Genomic DNA, 25,185 nt, shown 5'->3' on the forward strand with positions numbered 1-25,185 from the left:
AATCAGTAAGGAATCGTAACCTAAGACCAATATTTCCTTAAAAACAGCTCAGATATCTAGATTCTGTCTAAAATGGACAGATGATATTTAGCTAAAACTATGCTTCTGCTCAGTGTGCCCCTCTGAAATGTACCCCATTGTGCCTCGTCATTAACCACGACAGAAAATCGAAAATGGCAGTTTGTGGGCTCTAACAAAATGTGGAGTAGCCAAACAGTTTAACCAGTCCATCAAAAATTCACTTCTGCATCAGAAAAACAGTTAATGGCTGATAAATATTAATCAGCTTACAATAATTTATTGAATTTAGGAGGACAAATGGGGCTATGAAGGGGAATTCCCCAGTGATATTACAATTGAATTTTCCAAAAACAGTTAAAAATTACATAGTCTGGCATATTGTGCCTCATGGCTTACTGTGCCCCGCTCTCCCCTACCATTTACAACCTGAACACAAATATATGCTTTACTAATGCATCAGAAAAAAAACTGTCCAAAACTGATTATGATACCCAACATTATTTAATGGATAATAAAGGCAAAGGTTGACGTTATAACAATGGTTTTAAGCCAAATATACCTCCTCCCTCTCATTGCAGACGTAAAAACAGAAATAAATTAACATGAGACATAAAGTCCAGTCCATTCCTAATGGTTTTCCTGTTATTTCAGTGATTCTGCCAATGCCACACTTTTAATACCAAGAGCGGGAGAATTCTCAGAAGGTGATTACATGTGTAACGCTTCAAGTCTGGCTGGTTTCACAAATGTCTCGACATACCTGGATATCAGCGGTAAGTTTTGTACATTAAATTGCTTTTAGAAGAGCCATCGTATTTATACGCCCATATTTTCATGTGGACGTATATTGTTGTCGCCCCTGTCTGTCCGTCCTCATTTGTTTGTGGACACTCTACAGGTCACAATTTTTATCCGATTTTGACGACACTTGAAATATAGGTCTTTCTCCCAAAGATATCGGTTCCTTTCGATATTGGCATGTATCGGACCATAACTTCATGGATTATGGCCCCTGATTGTACAAAAAATCACGTTTTTAGCTTGTGGACACTCTAGAGGTCACAATTTTGATCGGATTGTGATGAAACTTGTAATGCATGTTTATAACCCAAAGATCTTGGTTCCTTTCGAAATTCGCGCATATCGGATCGTAACTTCCTGAATTATGGCCCCTGATTGTACGAAAAATTGCGTTTTTAGCTTGTGGTCCCTCTATAGGTCATAATTTTTATCCGATTTAAAAAAAATGTGTGAATATATCCCCGTTACCCCCTAATGATGTTTGAGTTTCGAATTTCGTGAAAATAGGACCAAAACTGCCTCTAAGAGGCCACAGTTTTTATCTGATTTGGACGAAACTTTAAATATATGTTTTTATCATAAAGATATTGGTTGCTTTTGATAATCACACATATCCGAACGTAACTTCCTGGATTATGGCCCCTGATTGGTAGAAAATCGCATTTTTAGCTTGTGGATTCTCTAGAGGTCACAATTTATTTTCCGATTTTAAAAACCGTTTAGATATATTACCATTCCACCATAATGAAGGTTGAATTGGAATTTTAGGAAAATCAAAATGAAACTGACCGACAGTGTATAAGTATGTAATACAAAGGTTATGGACCCTCTAGAGGTCACAATTTTTATCCGATTTTGATAAAACTTAAAACATATCTTTATATTCCAAAAATCTGTCCCTTTTGATAGTTGCACATTTCAGACCATAACTTTCTGGATTATGGCCCCTGATTGTTCAAAAAATCGTTTTTGTTTTTAGCTTGTTCTCTATGATAGGTATTGAATGATTCCTTTTGGAGGGCATTGAGATATTAGAATCTGATCAGAATCGTACAAATGAATTTCAATATTAGATATTAAACAAATAATGATTGTCAGAAATTTGATCTTCTCACTAATTCTCATACTTGAAACATTAGTTATGGCAGCAATTATTACTATTCATACTAAATAAACATGTTCAACCAACAAGTGCTTCAAAGGGAGATAATGATTTTTTAAACATTTATTGGAGAAACTGGTTTTATATTATCAATTTAAGATCCACCACCTGTGATTTTACCACCACAGAATGTATCAGTCTTGCCTAGGCAGTCTGCATATTTAACATGTGAAGCCTACAGTACTGTACCTTATAACATGACCTGGACTAAAACTGGACGTAGATTTCTAACTTACGATGATAGAATTAAAGTTTTACCAAATGGCACTCTAGAAATCACGTAAGTTTCTGCATTTATACTGTCTAAACATTGAAAGCAACAGTAGGCTATTTGGTTCATTTTCATTCTGACGATCTTGTTCTAATATGAAATTCTTTAGAATGACACAAGGATTGGAAACCTGTTGTCCTTTAAATATAATTTTAAACTTTCCTTTTACACCAACATTGTTCTGTGGATTTGGTTCTACAGTTGTCTAGCTGTTGCTGTTTGTATCATATAAAATGATGCTCACTAATACTAAATTTTTGGATTTTGATTGATCTCTTTGGTATTTATATTTGCTATTATGTATTTGCTATTTATATATTTGTTATATACTGAGCGTCATGGAAAACGCATCACTTTTTTTTCCCAAATATTTTATTACTAGGTGGTTTTGTATGTATAATATTATGCAATGCTATGAACTATTGTTTCACACAATGCTCCCAAACGCAAAAAAATATCGGCCCGTGTGCAAAAAAAAAATTGCACGAGATGCACATGAAAAACCCAATATTCACGTGCAGCATTGTGTGTGAGCCCTTAAAAAGCATGTTTTCAACTTAATGTGCAGTACATCTTAATGTGTGAAACATCAATCTGTCGTAATTTGTTGTTGGACGTGTAAAGGAATCGAGCTAGAGATGCCGAGACTTACTTAAAATCAACAGAATGAAGCCATGTGAATATCCAGGACTGGCATGTCTACACGTGCTATTGCCAGACACTTCAATTGTCATCAGTCCACTATTGTAAGGTTGGTAGAACGTGTTCGAGTTACTGGATCAACACGTGACCGGCAACGTCCTGGTCCACAACGCATTACAACCCAGGCTCAAGACTGCTACATCCGGGTAACTCATCTGCGTGACAGATTCCACCCAGCGACTCGAACAGGTGCAGCAGTCGTCGGAAGACAAGGACCAGTAAGTGCCAACACCGTTAGACGTCGTCTAAGAGAAGTAGGACTCCGTGCACGACAACCTTATGTTGGAGCTATCCTCAGGGATCATCACCGTCAGCGGCGTTTGATATGGACTCAAGGACACCAGACATGGAGAAGAGTAGACTGGCAAAGTGTGTTCTTTATCTTTATCACGCTGATGACCGTCAACGTGTGTGGAGACGTCTTGGGAAACGTCTTTCAGACTGCTGCGTCTTCAAAACGAATCGATGGGGTCGGGGAAGTGTAATGGTGTGGGGAGGCTTCACATTTCATCACCGGACCGCCCTACACATTTGCAGGGATCGCGTTAATGCTGTAGCCTACCGTGATGATGTCTTGCAACCAATTGTTGTTCCAATGTTTCGAGCGCACCCACAACTTCAGTACTTCCAACAGGATAATCCAACATGGCACCGATAGAACATGTCTGGGATGAGATTGGACGCCATCTGTATCAGAGACCACAGATGTACACCATTGCTGCTTTAGAAGCTGCTCTTGTCCAAGAATGGAACAATTTGCCCCAGGCCTTCTTTCAAACATTGGTAAGAGCCCTTAGAGGACACACGCGCTACTGACATCTGTTTCGTACTTTTGGTTTTGACTCCTCTGACTTTGTACCATTGATTACAGATTAAACATCCATAAGTGTACAAATGTGTTGTTATTGATGTGTTCCCATTTGAATATTGTTCACAATAAGAAGCAAAATAAATAAGACATGGTTACAGGATCATTTTGTTATACGAAAAACTAAGTGATGCATTTTCCATGGCGCTCAGTATATATGTTTTTGCTATTTATATATTTGATCGTTATTATTTGATAGACATTATGTATTTACTATTATATATTTGCTATTATTGATTTGATATTATACATTTGATATTGTATATTTTATATTGTATATTTGCTGATTAATGTTTGATATTATAGTAATGTGGGTAAACAAGATGAAGGTCAGTATAATTGTACTGCTAGAAATGAAGGTGGATCAACATCTGCTCGTATTTACCTTAAATTACAAGGTGAGAGATATTTTAATATGCTAAAATTATAAAATACTGTGAGCGTGTTTTCATGGTTTTATTTACTAGACAGAGCTAATCCACAAACACACAAAAATTTGGTGAGATGTTGGAGAGATTGCATTAAACACATATCCATCTAAAGAAACATTAATGCTTTGGATATATTCGTTTCATGATAAAACAATAGTTTCCAATTATATTAGCATGATTTAACAACATTGCCAATGTTAAAATCATAGTGATTAAGAATGTACGCACAATTTGAAGAGATGGATATCTTAAGATTCAATAGAAAAGTTCTGTGGATGCAATATAAAGAAATGCTGTACTCTAATTTTGTCATTGTTTGGATTTTCCATAATTCGATGAGTCTAGGGTTATATAGAATACCATATAAAATAAAATTAATTTCATGTCAAAAATATTATTAAAATCACAAGAAATCGGAGGAAACTATATCTATAGGCGTCTGTCATTTTTGTGTTCTGGAAGTTTGGTACACTTCTGTAGATACATGTACATGTAGCAGAGCTGCAAATCAAATTCCCTTGAATTCCTTTAATGTTTGACTGAATTATGGCCCTTTGTTGACTTCAATTTTTAAAATCATTGAAAATTCTGGAATTATTTTAGGTTATGGTTCAAGGTGTTTAACTAAAGATCAATACACTCTGGTGTAGCATGTTGTTAAAGATTGAATTTGCATTTGTGGATTCCCTTTAAAATTCTATTTTCCAAAATTATTTTAGGTTAAACTTTGTGGTATTTATTTCATGATCTATACATATTTGGTTTATTTATGTACAGTAATGTATTGCGGTATCAACCTCTTATAAATGCATGCATTGTAAAATTTGTAGGGAATCGTAGGGGCCATGCATGGTTTCAGCAATACTTTCAGAATGCTTGTTGTATTTGATTTATTTCAGTGGCCCCATTGGTGCGGACCATTCCTCGAGAACAGAATTTTGTTGTTGGCCAAACGATTAATGTGACATGTGTAGCGGAAGGATACCCTAAACCAACATTTACATGGATGAGAAGAAATCAACTTGTAATACCAAACGATCGATATATTGTTAAAAAGGGATTTTTGCTTATTAAGGATATAGAGCGTGAAGATCAAGGAGACTTTGAATGTTTAGCAAGGAATTCGGCTGGACATGATACAGCCATTGCAAGACTTAGTTATATCGGTAAACTGATATTATGTTTAGAAATAAAATGACAATGGATTGAATATTAAAATGATATTTTTTTTATAAAATGCTGATTTTTAGACTGTGATATCATTTAGGATTTCTTTTTGGAAGAATGCAATTTGAAACAATTTGAAAATATACTACCAATTTCAACGATTTTAAAGAATTGACTTGAACAGTTGTAGACTTACAGTTTTCTGATTTATATGTATTCTTACAACTTTTGAAACATTTTATTTATTTTTTCAATTTCTACAGAGGCTCCAAGAATTGAACAATACAAGAAAAGATTATTGGTTGCTAAGGGTGATAAGGCAACATTATTCTGTGATGCTGACGGTATTCCTCCACCAAATATTACATGGTACAGAGGAGATCGCATTGTAAGTAATCTGACTCACAATTTTATTATTCATTCAGGTCTTTATGTTAATTATCAGTTATTTCTAAATGTGATTCTAATAGAATTTTAAAAACAATTGATCCTATAAAGTCTTGCAAATAAATTCGTCAAAATCGAAAAACGACAGCAAATAGACTCGACTGAATGTAGATTTTGAAGGCAAGTAAACTAAAAATGTTAGGAAAAAGAGACACAAGGTGTAATGGATGAAATAGATAGTCTAGGTTTTCCATAAGGGCTAACCTGTTACTATTGTATGTGCTGCAGTATTTCAGCATTAGGACAGAATGTCCGGGGTTGGAATCTTGGCATTTGCCAAAAACTATCTCAGAATTTTAATCCAGGTTCTCACCCTTCCACATCTGGTGCCTGTGGGGTTGATAACTATAGTGGTGAGCATGTAGAAGAACTCTATGAAGAAGAGGCAGAAATGGTACTGCCTGGACAAAATTCTCCTCCCTAGCATTACACACATGACCGTTGTATAAACAAGCCATTCAACTCCATTTCTTTCCATACCCAATTTCTATTAGATACACATGTAGTCTGTAGAACTGTTTCTTTAATTCTTCATGGTAACAACTTTTTACAGTGATATTAGTCAGGAGGATATTGGAGCAGATTTCCTCTTGGACACTTAGCCATAATCTGAGGATTACTCATGTGTATTTTTAGGTACAGACAGCCTATGATTCTGTGGTAACACGAGATGGTAAACTGGTGATGAATAATGTTCAGCGACTGGATTCTGGTGAATATAAATGTGTTGCATCTAATGAAGCTGGAATGGACAACGCTACAGTTTTATTGGAGATTGGTTGTAAGTTTTTATTGTTTATTAAACATTACTCAGGCTCACTTTACCGTGTCCATGGATTCCTTCCATGTTTATACCCTAGCTATACCCCTGACAATTAGCATTAATTTTTATATGCCCACATGGAAATGTGGACGTATATTGCCGTTGCCCCCGTCCGTCCGTCCGTCCACAATTTCTTGTGAACGCTCTAACTCCAAAAATTATTATCCAATTGTTTATATTAGCGAGATGAAGATGCCTATTTAATTTCAATAATTTCTGTTCATTATGTCTAGAGTTATGGCCCTTGTTTCACTTTTTTTAACCTTGTGAACGCTATTACGCCAAAAGTTATCATCTGATCTTTGTGAAATTTATATGCATCATTTAAATTAGTGAAACGAAGAAGCCTATTGAATTTCAGCATGAATTTCCGTTTATTAGGTCTAGAGTTATGACCCTTGTTTCACTTTATTGAACCTTGTGAACGCTCTAATGCCAAAAGTTATCATCCGATCTTTCTGAAATTTATATGCATCATTTAAATTAGTGAAACAAAGATGCCTATTGAATTTCGACAATTTCTGTATATTACGTCTAGAGTTATGGCCCTTGTTTCACTTTATTGAACCTTGTGACCGCTTTAACGCCAAAAGTTATCACCCGATCTTTGTGACACTTATATGCATGATTTAAATTAGTGAAACGAAGAAGCCTATTGAATTTCAACAATATCCGTTAATTACTTCTAGAGTTATGACCCTTGTTTCACTCTGTTGCACATTCGGAACGCTCTAACATCAAAAGTTATCTGCCGATCTGTATGAAATTTGCATGCGTCATTTAAATTAGTAAAGAAAAGAATTCTATTGAATTTCAGCAATTTCCGTTTATTACTTCTAGAGTTATGGCCCTTGTTTCACTTTGTTGCACTTTGTGAAAGCTCTAACCTCTAAAGTTATCTGCCGATCTGTATGAAATTTATATGTGCCATTTAAGTTAGTAAAAAGAACAATCCTATTAAATTTCAGAAATTTCCGTTTATTACGTCTAGAATTATGGCTCGTTTCACTTTATTGAACCGTGTGAACGCTCTAATGCTAAAAGATATCATCCGATCTTTGTGAAATTTATATGCATTATTTAAATTAGTGAAACCACGAAGCCTATTGAATTTCAGCAATTTGCAATAATTACTTCTAGAGTTATGACCCTGGTTTCACTTTGTTCAACCTTGTTAATGCTCAATTAATGAAAGTTATCATCCGATATGTATGAAATTTATATGCATCATTTAAATTTGTGAAACCGGTCTATTGAATTTCTGCAATTTCCGTCAATAGAGTTATGGCCCTTGTTTTACTTTGTGAACCTTGTGAACGTTTGAATGACAAAAGTGATCATCCAATCTGTATGAAATTTATATGCATAATTTAAATTAGTAAAACGAACAAGCCTGTCAAATTTCAACAATTTCTGTAAACTACTTCCAGAGTTGGCCCTTGTTTCAGTTTGTAGAACCTTGTGAACCCTCAAATGACAAAAATTATAATAGGATCTGTATGGAACTGTCTTGTAAAGGCCCCCAATTACCTACAAAGGAATAAATATGGGACAACTCTTGTCGACTACTCGGATGATTTGGCTGCTGTGGGCGTATGTTTCGTTGCCTGGCAACCTATCTTATAAGTATAGATTGAGATCCAGGAATCAAAACGTTTTGTGCTTTCAACATCAAAATTAAAATCCTAATTAAAAACTCATTTGTTCAAACAATATTATGTAGACTAAATTTGATACACAACCTATATAGTTTATTGCTTTAAAAAAACAGGGCTTTGAGCATGCATGTGGATGGAGTTGGTGCTCAAGAAATTATTGTTATTAGTGGTGCCATGCTTAAAAATGGTATGCTTACCCTTTTCCAAATACCTGGTGCCATTTGCTAAGTGGGATTTGTTTCCCCATTTGGAAATTCAACTTACTATTATTCTATTTTTATATACCCTCATGGAAATCTGTTCGCACATTGCCATGGCCCCCATCAATCCATCCATTCGTCAAAAAATTTCTTATGAACTCTCTACAGATTACATGTATCATCCGATCTTTTTACAAACTATGATGGCTTTGTGAGTAAGGGATCTAGTGGTTCCGTGTACACCTTGGCATCCACGTAAAGAACCCTTGACAGTTGAAATTCAATTGCTGTCCGTTTACATTTTCCCTCAAAGCACAATAAATGATGTATGCCCATCCTTATTAGCCCAGTTGGTGCAGAAAAGTAGAACATTAAACCCCATTTTGTGTCATACATTCACCAGACGAATAAGCCTATTGAATTTCATTGATTTCTGATAATCATTTCCAGATTTATTACCCTTGATCACTTTGTAGAATATTGTAATAACTTTAACAAGTCTCACTTTGTAGAAATATGCGAATGCTTTAACAGTAAAAAAAATCATCGCCTAATCTACATTTAATTTATATTCTTTCTTTTGATCAATGCCATCAATAATAATTGTATAAATTTCTGATATTTCCTGAGTTATTGTCCTTGATTATTACATATCGTCGGTGGGCGATCAAAACCTCGTATATCGGATTTTATTAAGTTTTCAGGGGAAACAAAAAACTGTCTGCGGTCCCGGATTTTTTATTGAATGTGATTATATTTCTAATTCATGAACTAAATTGTGGAAAATTTAATATGGGAAGGTTATTTTTGGGATAATTTTAGGGGTTTATGTGCTGTGGCTATATACGACATTTTGTCTTGTGAAATGGCGGCGTATGTGATATACGACGTTCTGTTCACAAACTATAAGCCTGTTCTGAGTATATACGACGTTTTGTTCTTAATAACCTATTTACACAGATTATTTTTTAGGGTAATTTACCTAGTACAGTGACGGAGGCAGGATATTTTTTTATCGGCCGGGAGGGGGGGGGGGGTGCGGAGCAAATCGGGTGTCAGTGGTGGATTGTGAAGCTTATCTGCACCCGAATACAACACTCAATTTCATCAGCTGTAGCTGACATAATTCAAGGCAAATAACCCTGAGCCATAATATTCAAGACATAATTCAAGGTAAGTAATCCAAGGCTATAATATTCAGGACATAATTTAAGGTAAGTTACCCAGGGTCATAGCTTCTGCTACACAATTCCAGGTAAGTTGTCTGGTAGGTAAATAGCCTTGGATCGGTTCTGGTAGGTAAATATAGCCTTGGATAGGGATGATACTGAATACGCAACCTAAGATAAGATATCAAGTGTCGTGATATTTACTCCATAAACAGGAGTTATAAACAAAACCCAATGTACCTTTAGCCAGGAGCATGGAATCTATTAGAGAAAAGCTATCGAATTAGACTTTTCAAAAAATGTTGTGACGACTTGTTCTAGGTACATCTTGTCTGACGATGATCGGCAGTAATGGGACGGCAATTTAGATAAAGGGTCTAGAAATCTTTTAGCGGTTAAATATGTAGACGATTCTCTGTTCTTGGATTTTTTTCTCTTTTCGGTCGAGCCAGGTGTTGTGCCGTTTTTGGAACGGTCGAACCATCTGTACACCATTTTTTCTCCGAGAGCAAACGTCGATAAAACATATTCTTGCAGACCTGTAGTCTGTCATTGTTTTTAATTAAGTGGTAATGGTAAGTAGTTTGCTTTCTGTATGTCTTTTCTTCCGTTTCGCATACGGTTCTATCCTTGACATTACATTTTTTTACAAGATTTACTATGTATACCTCTTTTTGGTCCCAACTCATCTTCCAGAATGCTTCAAATAGATTACGCCTGTCATCCTCTGTAAATTTTGAACATAATTTGCTAGGATTTGGAGCTTTACACTTTGATGTAGAGGACGATGGTGTAAGTGTTTTTCCTGATCTCTTAGCAGCATATTTTTAATGTCCAACATTATGAGCTAAACCCATGTATGGTTTACCATGCATGCGTAATAGTTGGTTGTTGTTCTTAAGCCAAACTGCTGGATCAGAGCACCCTTTTTAGCTCTTTTTAGTATCTCAGCTGATATTGATTCTATTGCTTTGTTTTCTTCAATTGCAATTGCGACCGACTCGACTGTGGCTGTAATGTCTGACGATGGCAATCCTGTAACTGTCAACAGATAATTAGACTGTGTTGATGCTGAAGCATTGTAAATATTTATGGAAGCAAGGACCAACTCCCCAACGATGACGAAGCGGAGCTAGAATTTGTCTGCGAATCGAAATCAAGGTAAGTTCTTTTGGTTGATGTTGGAGCGAGGTAAATGTTGGTTACTGAAGGTGATGCGTGAGCGAGGTAAGAACTGGTTAGTGAAAATGGTGTTAAATTTACATAAGTACTGGTTACTAGAGGTTGTGCTTGGTCGAGGTAAGAACTAGTTACTGGAAGTGATGCTGGGGATTGTAAGTGCCGGTTACTAGAGGTGGTGCTTGAGCGAGGTAAGTACTAGTTTCTGGAAGTGATGCTGGGGGGTTGTAAGTACCGGTTACTAAAGGTGGTGTTTGAGCAAGGTATGTACTAGTTACCGAAGGTGATGCTGTAGGGTTGTAAGTACCGGTTACTAGAGCTTGTGCCTGAGCGAGGCAAGTACTAGTTACCGAAGGTGATGCTGAAGGGATGTAAGTACCGGTTACTAGAGGTGGTGCTTGAGCGAGGTAAGTATTGGTTACCAGAGGTGATGCCGAAGGGATGTAAGTATTGGTTACTATAGGTGGTGCTTGAGCGAGGTAAGTGCTGGTTACCAGAGGTGAATCTGAAGGGATGTGATTAGAGGTGGTAAAGGAATGTAAGTACTGGTTACTGGGTGGGGGGGCTAAAGGTATGTAAGTACCATTTACTTGATGTGTTGCCGGAGCGGGATGAATACTGATTAGTGGTGATGGTTCTGGAGCGAAGTAATTATTGGTTATTGGAGGTGGTGCTGGGGCAGGTAAGTACTGGTTTCACGAGGTGGCACTGAGGACTGGTAAGTTCTTGGGCCTGGAAATGATGTTGAAACAAGGTAAGTACTGGTTGCATGAGGTGGTGTTGGAGCAAGGTACGTAAATCTTGTAAAGAAATGTAATGTCAAGGATAGAACCGTATGCGAAACGGAAGAAAAGGCATACAGAAAGCAAACTACTTACCATTACCACTTAATTAAAAGCAATGACAGACTACAGGTCTGCAAGAATATGTTTTATCGACGTTTGCTCTCGGAGAACAAAGGGTGTACAGATGGTTCGACCGTTCCAAAAACGGTACAACACCTGGCTCGACCGAAAAGAGAAAAAATCCAAGAATAGAGAATCGTCTACATATTTAACCGCTAAAAGATTTCTAGACCCTTTATCTAAATTGCCGTCCCATTACTGCCGATCATCGTCAGACAAGATGTACCTAGAACAAGTCTTCACAACAGTTTTTGAAAAGTCTAATTCGATAGCTTTTCTCTAATAGATTCCATGCTCCTGGCTAAACGTACATTGGGTTTTGTTTATAACTCCTGTTTATGGAGTAAATATCACGAAACTTGATATCTGATCTTAGGTTGCGTATATTTACCTACCAGAACCGATCCAAGGCTATTTACCTACCAGAAAACTTACCTGGAATTGTGTAGTAGATGCTATGACCCTAGGTAGCTTACCTTGAATTATGTCGTGGATATTATAGCCTTGGATTACTTACCCTGAATTATGTCTTGGTTATTATGGCTCAGGGCTATTTACCTTGAATTATGTCAGCTACAGCTGATGAAATTGAGTGTTATATTCGGGTGCAGATAAGCTTCATAATCCACCATTGACACCCTGATTTTTCCCGATTTGCTCCGCCCCCCCCCCCCCCCCCCACGGCCGATAAATTAAAAATCCTGCGTCCGCCACTGTACTAGGTAAATTACCCTAAAAATAATCTGTGTAAATAGGTTATTCGAATTGAAGGAGATCTGAAGCATACGTTTCCCCCTTGAGAAAGACGAATTCGAATACGTCATTGTAATGGGCACCTGAAACAAATAAGAATAATAATAAAACAGTTTGACAAAACTTAAGACTTAGTAATGAGAAATTAAATTCTTAAGTAAGCTGGTTCGTTCGATTGTCTAAAAGTTCAAGACTATTGTTTTCTTTTTTTTTCATCTAGATTTGGGACACAGTTTTACCTCTTTCTACTCTTTCTAACGTGAATTCCTCTATCATTTAGATTCAAAATACTACTATTATGTCAAAATGGACAGACTGTGTTAGACAAAACTTAAGACTTAGTAATGTAAAATTAAATTCTTACCTTGTTAGCCTGTAGCCTGCGTCGATGTCAATTAGGAGATACGACTTTTTGGTACTTAAAAACCACGTGACTTTGAAAGATGTTTTATGACAAACTGGCGTATATAAGATATGACATTTTGGTTTGTAGAAAATTTCACGAATCAGAATACGATGTTTAGTCACATGCCTATAACTTGAGTTCTAACTGGATTACAACTACCGCGAATAGAGCATTCGACGCGCCATTAATTTACGATTCTAACCATGTAAAAAACCTTTTTGGCGCCAAAATTGATATACGTGGTTTTGATCGCCCACCGACGATATAATCTTGTGAATGTGTCAATTCAATGATACTTTACATTATAATGATTTTGCTTTTTATTGCAATAAAAATTCACATTGCAACAATCTATCTTTGTTTATATCATCCATTTAATTTTGTAATAGGTCAGTATATTTAATTATTTGCTATGGCAACATTAAGAAGGTTGATATTTGAGCTTTTTACCATCTTTCCCAGAAAATATCTTCATTGGAATTATCCTTGGAATAAAGTTGATTTTGGTCAAATGTCTAATTTGTTTATACTTTAATTTGACATAAATTAATTGGGTCCTTTACCTTTAATTTGACATAACTCGATCAGTCTTGATATTGATTGATGATTTAATATTTTTTTATCCACAGCTCCACCTACGATAGTAGCGACATCACGAACAGTTGGTATAGAAATACAAAAGAACGGTGTTCTACCATGTAGAGCCAAAGGTTCTCCTCCACCTAAAATTATTTGGCAGAGAGGGGATGGTAAACCTTTTAACAAAAGCAATCGATTACGTCAACTACCAAATGGTGGACTGCAAATCAATAGTAAGTTTGATAAATGCACATTTATATAACATATTGGAGAGTTTAAAAGCTAATTGGTATAAAGTGTGTGCTTTAGTTCTTAAGATCTGTCATGTCAGCGATTAAAATGTCAAATATGACAAGGAATAAAGTTGCTCCTTAAAGCCTTGTGGTTTTTAATGGGTCTTCTGGTTTCCTCCCACTGGTAAAGATAATTTATTGAAAATAGAATATACCATGTGTTAGTCTTGAAATTACCTACTGGGTAATTTGTGTTGAATGAATGTTAACCTCCATTTCCATTTTATATAAAATATCTGATCTGTTAGTCTTGAATTACTGCACAAATTAACTCTTTGGTGGAGGATTCTGTATGTAAAATCTTCCTCAAATGTATTATTAGCTCACAACACCAAATGAATTGATCAACTGGAATTAGGAAATATTACTATATTGTATTTTATCAGACATCCGCCTGGGTGATGAAGGTATATATACCTGTCTAGCACAGAATCATTTTGGTGTTGCTGATAAATCTACTTTTGTTAGTGTTACTGGAATTGGTGAGTATTAAATATGTAAAACCAAATACTATAACAGTGCATTTTGGGGGCATCTAATGCTTTGTCTGAAAACAACACATCAGAGTAATAGAGTATAATTGTGACATATCTAGGATTTTTGAAAGCGGGGTTGGGGTGTCACAAAAAAGTAGTCATAGCAGTCATTGTACTCTAGACTAGAATGTTCCAGATTTCAAACCTCTGGCCCAAGAAGAACCTTCATGTTCTTTCAAGATGGTGCCTGCAATGCTGACATAGAATGCATGTAAAATAATCCTTTACAGTTGGAAATCAAAGAAGAGTTGGCAGAAATGCCTCTTTCTGGGCAAAATTCTCCTAAATTATCGTATGACTGTATAAATGATCAATGTATTTTGTTGAGGATACACTTAACCTCATCCCACTCCATTTATATGTATTAATTGCTTTCACTTTATGGTTTTAGTGCGACCATTGATAGCCTACAGTTACCCATTTATCAAAGTTTTAGAAGGTGATTCAGCTACTTTAGACTGCACGATTTTACTCGGCAAACCTAAGCCTAAAGTAGCATGGATGAAAGATGGACGTAATCTTCGACAGAGCGCTAAAATAAAACTAAAAGGAAATGGAAAAATAGAGATTATGAATGTAACTCAGGGTGATGATGGTGAATATGTCTGTGTAGCGTCGAATATTGGTGGAAACGCAACTTACCATGTCACTGTTGATGTCATAGGTAAACAGAAGGGTTAATTATATGGAATAATTTATCTTGAGATCAGCATTTCCTGCATAGGAAAAGCAGAGACTTCAATCTGAGACTTTGGAACACAATAACTCCCTTTCTTACTGAGGTAGAATGATGAAACTTGGTGTAGGTGTCTGTTAGGTGAATGCCTTGACAGTGTTCGATCATGCACATTTTCCAATAAGGATAAGCCTAGATAAGCAATTTGACTTGTTGAGACTTTGGAACACAATAACATTGGTTCTGATTGGGTGAGAGTGATGAAACTCAGACTATAGATTCATAATATCAATATCTTGACTAAGTTTGGTGATGAGAATCATCTGCTTAGTCTCAGTAGCAATAAGCAATTTGATTGGTCAAGACTTTGGAACATATAACAACTCTGTTTTTAATTGAAGTAGAATGTTTAAACTTGGTGTAGATGTTCATTGGGTGAATGTCTTGACTGAGTTCAATGATTAACATTTTCCACTAAAGCTAAGAAGCACAGCTAAGCAATTTCATTCTAACTTATGGAGAATGATGAAACTTGGTGTAGAGTTTCACTACCAGTTACTTCAAAACCTTGGCTGAGTTCGATCGTGAACGTTATCTGCTTAGACTAAGTATAGCTAATCAGTTTGATTGCTCAATACATTTCAAAAAGATAAATATGCAATTAATTAATATGTGTCATTTATTTTTTGGGGGATTGTGGCCTAGCTGTTGTTCGTTCGTTCGTGGGGTTTTACGGCCGCTTCCACCTTGGGTGATATCGCAGATTGTTGGCTTGTTTTAGTCTCATATAGCAAGAATTGGGTAATATGGTTAGAGTATTTTAAAGATTTAAGTGAAACTGTTTAAAAAAAAATATTATGTTTTCATATTATTCAGGCCCACCAAAATTACTTCAAGAACTGGAGAAAGATAAGAAAAATAAATTTACAGTTATACAGGGACGTGGAATCGTAATTCCATGTAATGTAGAGGCTGATCCTCGACCTTCATTTACCTGGTTTAAAGATGGTAGCCCCATCTCATTAACCGACATCCATTATTATATGCGTGATGATGGAAGTTTAGAAATATTCAGCGCAGATCCCCAGGATACAGCCCAATATAAATGCGTAGCATCCAATAAAGCAGGAGAGGTTGAAAAGAATGTTAGACTTTATGTTCAAGGTTTGTCTATGTTATCAAATGTTAGACTTAAATTTGTACCGATTTGGAAATATAATAGAGAATTTTCAATACGAACAGAATCAAACAGAAATGACTAGCTTCACCAGGCATAGAAAGTTTATATTTTTAAAAATATGCTTGCCTTATAGAAACAAATTTACTGTACAACTATTGTGCAAATTATTATGTGATAGTTGACGTCATATTTCTTGGGTAAATTGTTTATTACCTAATAATTGCATGTGTGTAATCAATTAAAAAATGATTTATAAATTGAGATTGTTGTATTGTTCCTAAGATAAAACAAAATAATATGCAAATCATGTACCTACAGTGAACCTGACCATTAGCTTATAGGGAAGTGATTATTTTATTTATATTTTAGTTGGACCGTCAATCAATGGTAAAACGGAGGAACGTTATGAGGTACTAGAAGGCAAACCGATAGTTTTACCATGTCAAGCAGAGGGTAATCCTAGACCTGTAATCAGCTGGAGACGTAATTTCACACCGTTCCGTCCACGGTCAACAAGATATTCTATAAAAAAAGGTGGTATTCATATCAGTAAGACAAAAGTACGAGATAAGGGTATCTATGAATGTATCGCATCAAACACAGCTGGAAATACAACAAAAGTTATAACGCTGGTTGTCTACAGTAAGTTATTAATGATGTTTATTTCAGGATATTTGAAAATCAGCAAGAATCCATATTTCTGGTGGGACGTTCCACAGAGGCTTACCTCTTCATTGAGTAAATGTTGTCCCTTTGAGAACTACTAAACACTGAAAAAATTTCCTTTACGATGAATCTGCATAGCATGAACCAAATCAAATTTCACCAAACAGGTGTCGCACGACCACACAATGAATGATACTTCCTTATAAAATATGGCTTACTCTTTCCATCTTTAGCAAAAATAAGCTGTTACGGTTAATGTAAAAAGATCAATGTTTCTATTCTCAACAATTTTTTTGAGTTGACTTATTTGCATAATTTGACTTTTTTGTCAACAGATCTATTTTGAAGATAGCAGATATATTATATTTTTTGAACACGCCAGAGATTGTTAATAATCCATCTAAATTTTTCATGTTCAGACCACAAATAGTTTATATCTTCTGTGGTAATATGTATATAATTGTGTTCATGATATATCATTTGTTTTACCTATGTCTTGTAGTACAGTTATAAAACCAAGTAATCTATTTGATTATTTCTAGTTCCACCATCAATAGAAAGTGGAGAAACATCAATAACAATGATGGAAGGGGATCCTGTTTTATTTGAATGTGAGACTTTCGGTGATCCCAAACCCTCTGTGGTTTGGACGAAGAATGATACCATCATGGATATTATGTCAGAAAACAGTCGATATTTGGTTTACGGAAGTGGATCATTAGCTATTGATGCTGCAACATTGAGGGATGCTGGGAAATATACTTGCCTGGCAACTAATCCAGCTGGTTCAGCATCAGTGGATTTCTCTCTCACAGTTCATGGTAAATATTTATAAAGGATAATTATGGAATTGCTCATGACACTTTCAAAAACGGTCAGTATTAGCATAACAATATGAGCAAAGCAATGTGAAAAGAATCTTGTGATATAACTCTATGACTTTAGCAGCTGAGAAAAGTTTGAATTATTTATTCTTTATCAGGCCTATAGTGTAATATTTAAGGTTTATCACCTACTGGAATCAAAATCACTGTCAATCATGAACTTGTTGTGCGATGAATTATATGTCTTCACCCCCACCATCTTCCCACTTCCTATTTCTTCATGTTTTATTACTACAACCTATAAATATTAATTTACAGACATAATGTTGTAATATATCTTATTTAAATGTTATATCTATGATTTTACAGCCCCACCAAGCCTGCCATTAGATATACCAGATTCAACCCAGATAATTGAAAACAACCCTGTCATTCTGCCATGTCCAGCTACCGGTACTCCTACACCAAGAATAGTCTGGTTAAAGAATGAAGTCCTGGTTACAGGAGACGAACTTGGTATAAATATTTTATCGGATGGATCATTAGAGATCAAGTCTGCGGATGCTGAAGATACAGGACAGTATAGATGTATGGCTATCAATGTGGCAGGAAATGCAACTAGAGTTGTTGACCTTAAAATTCTTAGTAAGTATATTTTCATTTCATTTTTTGTGAATAATTTCTTGGTATTTGAAACATGCAACCATTGTAAGGATACTAAATTAAATAGTGCAAGATGGATAGTCTTGATCTTACAGACCTAGCTTTAAGTGTATCTGTATGTGTGGTGGGTGTGGGGGTCTATCATGTAGGCTTTAGATCTGTTATTTAAGTTAGGTTTTGATGAGGAGTAAATTTTCTCCTACCAGTTTCCTACCACTGCTACAGATCTTTGCATATTACAGAAATAAAGATTTACGATGTGTTAGTCCTGAAATGACCTAGTTTATGTTGAATAAACTTTAAACCCCATTCTCTATCTATCTCTAGTGTGCATTTTTTGTAAAAGAAATAAATACTGTTCTCTGTGTTTTTTCTCTCTAGTTCCACCAAAGTTATTGGGTCCTGATGGAATAGATGAACCAGAGAAAGTCAAAGTTGTAGTTAATGACACAATAACCCTTCGTTGTCCTGTCGCAGATGATGTAGATCCAAGACCTTCTGTACTCTGGTACAAAAACGAACGCCCATTAATCCTTAATAAAGAAGATTCTAGAATTGAAATATTAAAGGATGGAATGGAGTTATCTTTATCGCAAACTCTTGTTGATGACACTGCCAGATATAAATGTGTGGCTACAAATATCGCAGGTGCTATAGAAAAAGATTTTGATTTAGAAGTACAAGGTGAGTGATTCCATTAGATTTTGATTTAGTAAATGATCTGGGTATCTAAACCTGTAAAAAGAGATTATGGGTTAGGTTTAAGAATTTGGGGGAGAGGTTAAGTCTCCACATAAGCACTGACCTAGGATGATGAAAGATTAGTTCGTGATAGTTTTATTAAAAAATACATACAGTACATTAGATTTATATACAAAGATGATTTCACTGTTTTTTGGTGTTGGTGGCGCTGATGGTCTTCCTTGGATGGTGCTTCTGGTATTCTGGTATTTTTGTTTCGGAAGAAAAAAGAATAAATTTGAGGCTCTCGGGGGAGAGCCACATTAGTGTGTTTCCTACTACGAATTGGATTTTCTAAACATGTGTTTGTTTCACATAACCGGGTTAGGGCTAGGGATTCTTATATGTAATTGATTTTATTTACTAATGGTTAGGATTTAGACTGGCCTTATTTAATCTAATTTACTGTGCACTAGGATGTCGTTCAGATTTTTATTTTTAGAATATGCAATTATAAGTTTCTGTGTGAAGATTTTCGGGTGATTTTCTTGGAGATCAGTATAGTGTTTTCTAATGATTATGGATGCACTTGCTGCTGTTGCGCTAAATGGAACTACAAAAGGGGCTATTGCGCTAGCCGTATGAATATTCAAACCTATGGGGGCTGTTGTTTTCAATTTGTCAATCCAGAATTTCTCTTGTTAGCCTAAACGTTTTAATTTCTTCTGTAGTTTCAACGTCCCTCTTGGTCTTTTCTATTGGCGTGAAAATGAGATCAGAAATGTCATGATTTGGTTGATTGAAATGAATTGAGACCGGTTTGTCTTTTTTGGTGACTATGTCTGACCGGTGACCGTTAATTCTTTCCCTAAGTGCATTCTGAGTCTCTCCTATGTATTGTTTGTCACATTGTCTACATGAAATTAGATAAATTATGTTTGAACTACTGCATGAAAGTTGGTCTAATATTGGGAATTGTTTTGCTGTTATGTATTCCTTGTCCTGCAATTCATGTAAGATGTTGTTTATTAAGGTTGCAGTGTTCTTAAAGATGGGTTGGTCTAATTTAGTGTAAGGTTTAGGATTATATAATTGTTTTTCTGCCTCAGAGATATAGTCTGCGCGATTCATTATAACACAACACAAACCTTTGTCGCTTTTCTTAATTATTATGTTTTTGTCTTTTTTGAGGGTGTTTGATGCTGTTTTAGTTGCTTGGTTGAGATTTGGTTTTTGTGATTGTGGTTGAAGGGATGATATTTCTGTGTTCATTTCGTCGAAAGTTTTTAGAATGGCTGGTGATAATGACTTTTTAGGTGGTTTCCATGAGGATTTTTCTGTGAATAATTATTTACCTTTGCTGGATTTGTTCTTAAAAAAATAAGTCAATGAAAGTGTTCTTTGGAAGCAATCGGTTGCCTGGGTGATGGGGTCTATGGATGTTATTGTGGGGGTTGGGATGAATTTAAGACCTTTGTCAAGAATGTTCATTTCTGACAACTGTCTGTCCTAAAGACTGATCTGGGGAAGTGAACCTGTAAAAACAGGGAAAAAGTTAGATTTAGTAAACTGACCAATCCAGGTAGCTGTACTTGTAAAAACAGGGAACAGATTTGGGTTAGTAAATTGACCGAGATGGGGAAGTGAACCTATAATCTATCACAAACCGTGACATATGCTTGGGTTTTAAAATTCCCATAATTCACCACCAGAATGAACCCCTGTATATCAATACAGAGAATTAGATAGGTCATTAAGTTCATTTGGCTTCAAAAAAACTGTCTCATGTCGGTATAGTACAACATTAAAATCAAACCAAAGTTAAAGTGGTATTATTACTCACTAAAATAAAAATTTAGAAATTTATTTTGAATAGTATTTACGTGGCAATATTGTCATTAATCAGCTTCTAATGAAACTAGGTGTTGAATCCTTTAATACAGCCTGAAGTTTAAATCTTGTTTGTATTTTTAAAATTTTAGTTCCTCCTGTTATTGATGACCCCACGGCATCTCCAGATAATATGTCGGTTGTGATTGGTCAGCCTCTTTACATTAACTGTCCCGTATCTGGTATTCCACCACCACAAGTAACATGGTATAAAGATGGTATGGTAGTCTCCCCAGAACTTGATCCAAACCTGCGTATCCAGGCCAATGGAAGACGTCTAGAAATTGTCAGTGCGAAGGTGAGAGATAGAGGGCGGTATCAGTGTGTTGGTGAGAATATCGCCGGTAAAACTAACAAAGTTTATACAGTAGATGTTCATGGTAAGTTTATCATCAGTATTTTTTTATATAAAGATGTATTCTATCATCTTAATTTTAACTTATAGTAGGATATTGCTTATATACACTCAAAGCCATTAAAAACGCAATGCCTAATTCATGAAATATTTCTGGTAAACGTTTTCTTGGGCTTTCCTATCTTATGGCAGATAGGTGAAACTTGTGATGGGTCTCTTTTTGTGGAGTTTTGGCCGTTCTGGGTTTGAACCCAATATCAGTTCTTGGTAATGAACTTTGTTTGTGCGAACGCAACACTTGTCTGTTTTCACGAATTTAAGCAGTCCCATGTCACACGTTTTGCATGTGCATTCCCTGCACTCTGCCCCTTCAAATACAGATCAAAATTTCAACATTCATCCCTTCGGAAAAATGTCACGCCTTACACAAGAAAACAGAAACAGGTAGCCGTTGCCAGACACTTTAATGTCCACGAGGGATGGGATTTCGCCTGTATATTAAACATGAAAAATAGTGAGGTGTTCCTATTTCTGTTTCGCACGGATTTGAATATTTTGTTGACATTTTATAATGAAAAAAACGATGTTCTGGCATCACAAACTATTCTTATTTCGGAAGTTCTGCATTCATTTGCTGCCATATAAATGAAGACACGTAATTTGAAGGAATATACTCTTCAAAAAAAGTAGGGGATATTTCAATTCAAATACCTATGCAGGTTGTGATATGATGAATAGTCATGGACACTTGACATGCTTTGAGAGTATGTTCAAAGATGAAGAACTTATCGCCCCAACAGAACCACTGAGCTGCATCTGCGATACACAATAGTGCCATACACGTGGGAGGGGTTCATTGTCAAATTTGACACTTCAAGGAAGGCTTGATGAAAACTGCCGCGTGCAGGTTTATCCTATCCATGTTTGCTTTCATATCAGTTCTTGCATAAGATTTACTGTTTAGCGTATCTTTGATTTAGTGTGCTACGTTTAATTTGCAATGAGACGTCTTCAACATGATGAACGTCTACGTGCTATTGGCATTCTTCAAATGGGTTCTATACAGCGAGCAGTAGCCAACATGCTTAATGTGTCACAGTCTGTGATCAGCAGACTGTGGAACCGGTACCAACAGACACACAATGCTGATGATAGACCTCGTTCAGGTCGTCCTAGAGCCACTACACAAGCCCAGGATCGATACATTCGTACACAGGTCCTGCGAAATTGAGGACAAACGGCCAAGCAGCTTTCTGTAAACTTGTACCAAGTTACAGGAATTCGAGTTACAAACCCAAACAATTAGAAATCGGCTACATGCAGACCAGTTGCATGCACGACGACCGTGTGTTGCGCCTCCATTAACTTGCCAGCACATGGCAAACAGGTGTCAATGGTGTAGGCAGCGTAGGAATTGGGGTAATAGTCGATGGGCGCTTGTAATGTTCTCAGATGAGTCCAGATTTACTCTGGATTTCACCGATAGGCGTGCTCGCGTTTGGGGGCGTGTAAATGAGCGTCATGCTAACGTTAACGTCAGACAGCATGACAGATTCGTGCATGGTTCTGTTATAATGTGGGGAGGAATCACCATGACTGGCAGAACGGACTTGCATATTGTTCAAGGAAGGGTCACTGGTGTGAACTACCGTGACCACATCCTGGCACCGATAGTTCTGCCCTTTGCTCAACGTGCAGGTCGACGTTTCATCTTTCAAGATGATAATGCTTGTGCCCACCGCGCTCGTGTCATGATTGACTACCTCCAGCGTCACCATATTGTCCATATGCCTTGGCAAGCCATGAGTCCTGATTGGGAGACGTGTTCGTCGACGTCAACATCAACCGACAACACTGCAAGAATTGCCCGTGGCACTGCAAGAGAAGTGGGTCAGATTGCCCCAAATCATGATTGGACGGTTGATTAGGAGCATACCAAGATGAATTGCTGAATGTCTGATGATTGGTGGAGCAATTACTCATTATTAAGACAAAAATCAAAAACGTCCATTTTCACTTTTGACAGTGTATCTCTTTGCGAGTGAAAAGGGGCCGTCAGATAAGCCGCCCATATGAACTGTTTATGTTCATGCGTAGGCAATTGGCCTGTTATTAACATACACTGGTTACCTGTAATAAAAACAGCAGTGCATTTCCGCAGTTTTGTATTGTTTCTGAATATCCCCTACTTTTTTTGAAGAGTATATTACGGTTGTGAATTTGATGCCAAAACAGGATCAGTAAGATTTCATTCAATGTATTACGAAAATGCTTAATTTTGTAGGAATGTTACTGACATAAATTTGAATGCCGTACAGGAATTGAATATGAAAAATAGCAAGGTTCACCTATTTTTATTACGTACAGGATTTGAATATTTTGTTGACATGTGATTTTTAATTGTGATATGAATTGAATACCGTACAGGAAATAAATATGACATTTTATTATGTACGGGATTTGAATATTTTGTGGAAATGTGATTTATAATTGTGGTATGAATTCTTTTGCTTAAATAACGATAAGAGTTATGCCCCTTTATTTTCGGTATAATGTCTGACAAAGAAAATTTTGCAATACCATCACTTCCATGCCTGGAAGAGTTGCCGATCGACCCCGACCTGGAGCGCCACCTGTAACAACTGCTGCTCAAGATCGCTACATCCGACTACAGCATCTGCTCAACAGGTTCCAGTCAGCTACTGCTACTGCCAGGGGAACTGTTGGAACACGGGAACGTCAGATCAGCCCTCAAACAGTCTGAAGGCGCCTGGCTGCTCTTGGGTTATGCTGCTGTCGACCTAACCAAGGTCAAATCCTTTTGCATCGTCATCATCTTGCCAGGCAGCAAGGTGCCTCAAATCAGGGGTATCTGCACAACACACCATGGCAAAATGTCATCTTCTCAGATGAATCCTGATTCAACCTCAGTTTTCGTGATGGACATAACCGTATCTACCGACATCGACATGAACGCTTTGCTCGTAACTGCGTGCTGGAAAGGGATCGTTTCAGAGGAGGTGTCGTCATGGTTTGGGTCGCTATCAACGTCAACTTCCGGTCCCAGTTGGTGGTGGTCCAAGGCAATCTCAACGCTCAACATTATGTTGACGCCATCCTTCGTCCGGTGTTGCTTCCATTGCTGGCTCAACATGGCGTCCGTCGACAGATGGTTTTCCAGCATGACAACACCCGACCCCACACTGCCGTGTTATGGATTTGCCCGCTATGTCTCACGACATGTTGCTTCCATTGCTGGCTCAACATGGCGTCCGTCGACAGATGGTTTTCCAGCATGACAACACCCGACCCCACACTGCCGTGTTATGGATTTGCCCGCTATGTCTCACGACATGAACCCGATCGAACACCTTTGGAATGACCTTGGACGACGGGTTCGAACCCAAGCTATGCCACCACGAACTGTTCCAGAGTTAGCACAGGCATTCCAAAATCATTGGCAAACAATCCCACAGCGTGTAGTGAGACATCTGTGCCAGTCCATGCCAAGGCGACTTCAGGCATGTGTAAGAGCTCAGGGTGGACATACCCGATATTGACTTCAGCTGAACCCTGCTTTGTTTCATGGTTCTCTGACGTTTCGGTTCTGTGCATTTGTAGTGAATTCTTTCATGAAATTATCCACAGATGCTCTTTATCTCGATTTTTTCAATTGTTATGTACATTTGTTAAAAGTTTTTGCAGTAAATGAACTTTGAATTTGGCATTGTGTTTTTAATGGCTTTGAGTGTATGACCCACACAAATAGAATTATAGATTGAAAGTGATTAGTAAATTCACAATAACTATAACCAGAAAGAAATTGTCAAATATGAAACTCTTGATAGACCGCTGTTCATCATCAGCAGGATACACCAC

At 36.8% G+C, this 25,185-nt stretch overlaps 1 protein-coding gene across 1 annotated transcript in view; it reads left to right on the top strand.

The window, feature by feature from the left end:
* The window catches only part of LOC126831028 (hemicentin-1), a 147,675-nt gene that overhangs the window by 37,121 nt on the left and 85,369 nt on the right, over positions 1-25,185 (top strand). The window contains exons 8-22 of the mRNA XM_050561639.2: positions 673-794; positions 2,084-2,264; positions 4,132-4,223; positions 5,156-5,422; positions 5,687-5,811; positions 6,507-6,651; positions 13,593-13,775; positions 14,222-14,317; positions 14,763-15,035; positions 15,924-16,211; positions 16,597-16,869; positions 17,436-17,714; positions 18,087-18,362; positions 18,762-19,064; positions 21,044-21,331. Of these exons, the coding sequence (XP_050417596.2) occupies positions 673-794; positions 2,084-2,264; positions 4,132-4,223; positions 5,156-5,422; positions 5,687-5,811; positions 6,507-6,651; positions 13,593-13,775; positions 14,222-14,317; positions 14,763-15,035; positions 15,924-16,211; positions 16,597-16,869; positions 17,436-17,714; positions 18,087-18,362; positions 18,762-19,064; positions 21,044-21,331 (3,191 nt within the window). The remainder of the gene's footprint in view (positions 1-672; positions 795-2,083; positions 2,265-4,131; positions 4,224-5,155; positions 5,423-5,686; positions 5,812-6,506; positions 6,652-13,592; positions 13,776-14,221; positions 14,318-14,762; positions 15,036-15,923; positions 16,212-16,596; positions 16,870-17,435; positions 17,715-18,086; positions 18,363-18,761; positions 19,065-21,043; positions 21,332-25,185) is intronic.

This window comes from Patella vulgata, chromosome 1, assembly GCF_932274485.2.
Source record: "Patella vulgata chromosome 1, xgPatVulg1.2, whole genome shotgun sequence".
Taxonomy (NCBI): Eukaryota; Metazoa; Mollusca; class Gastropoda; family Patellidae; genus Patella; species Patella vulgata.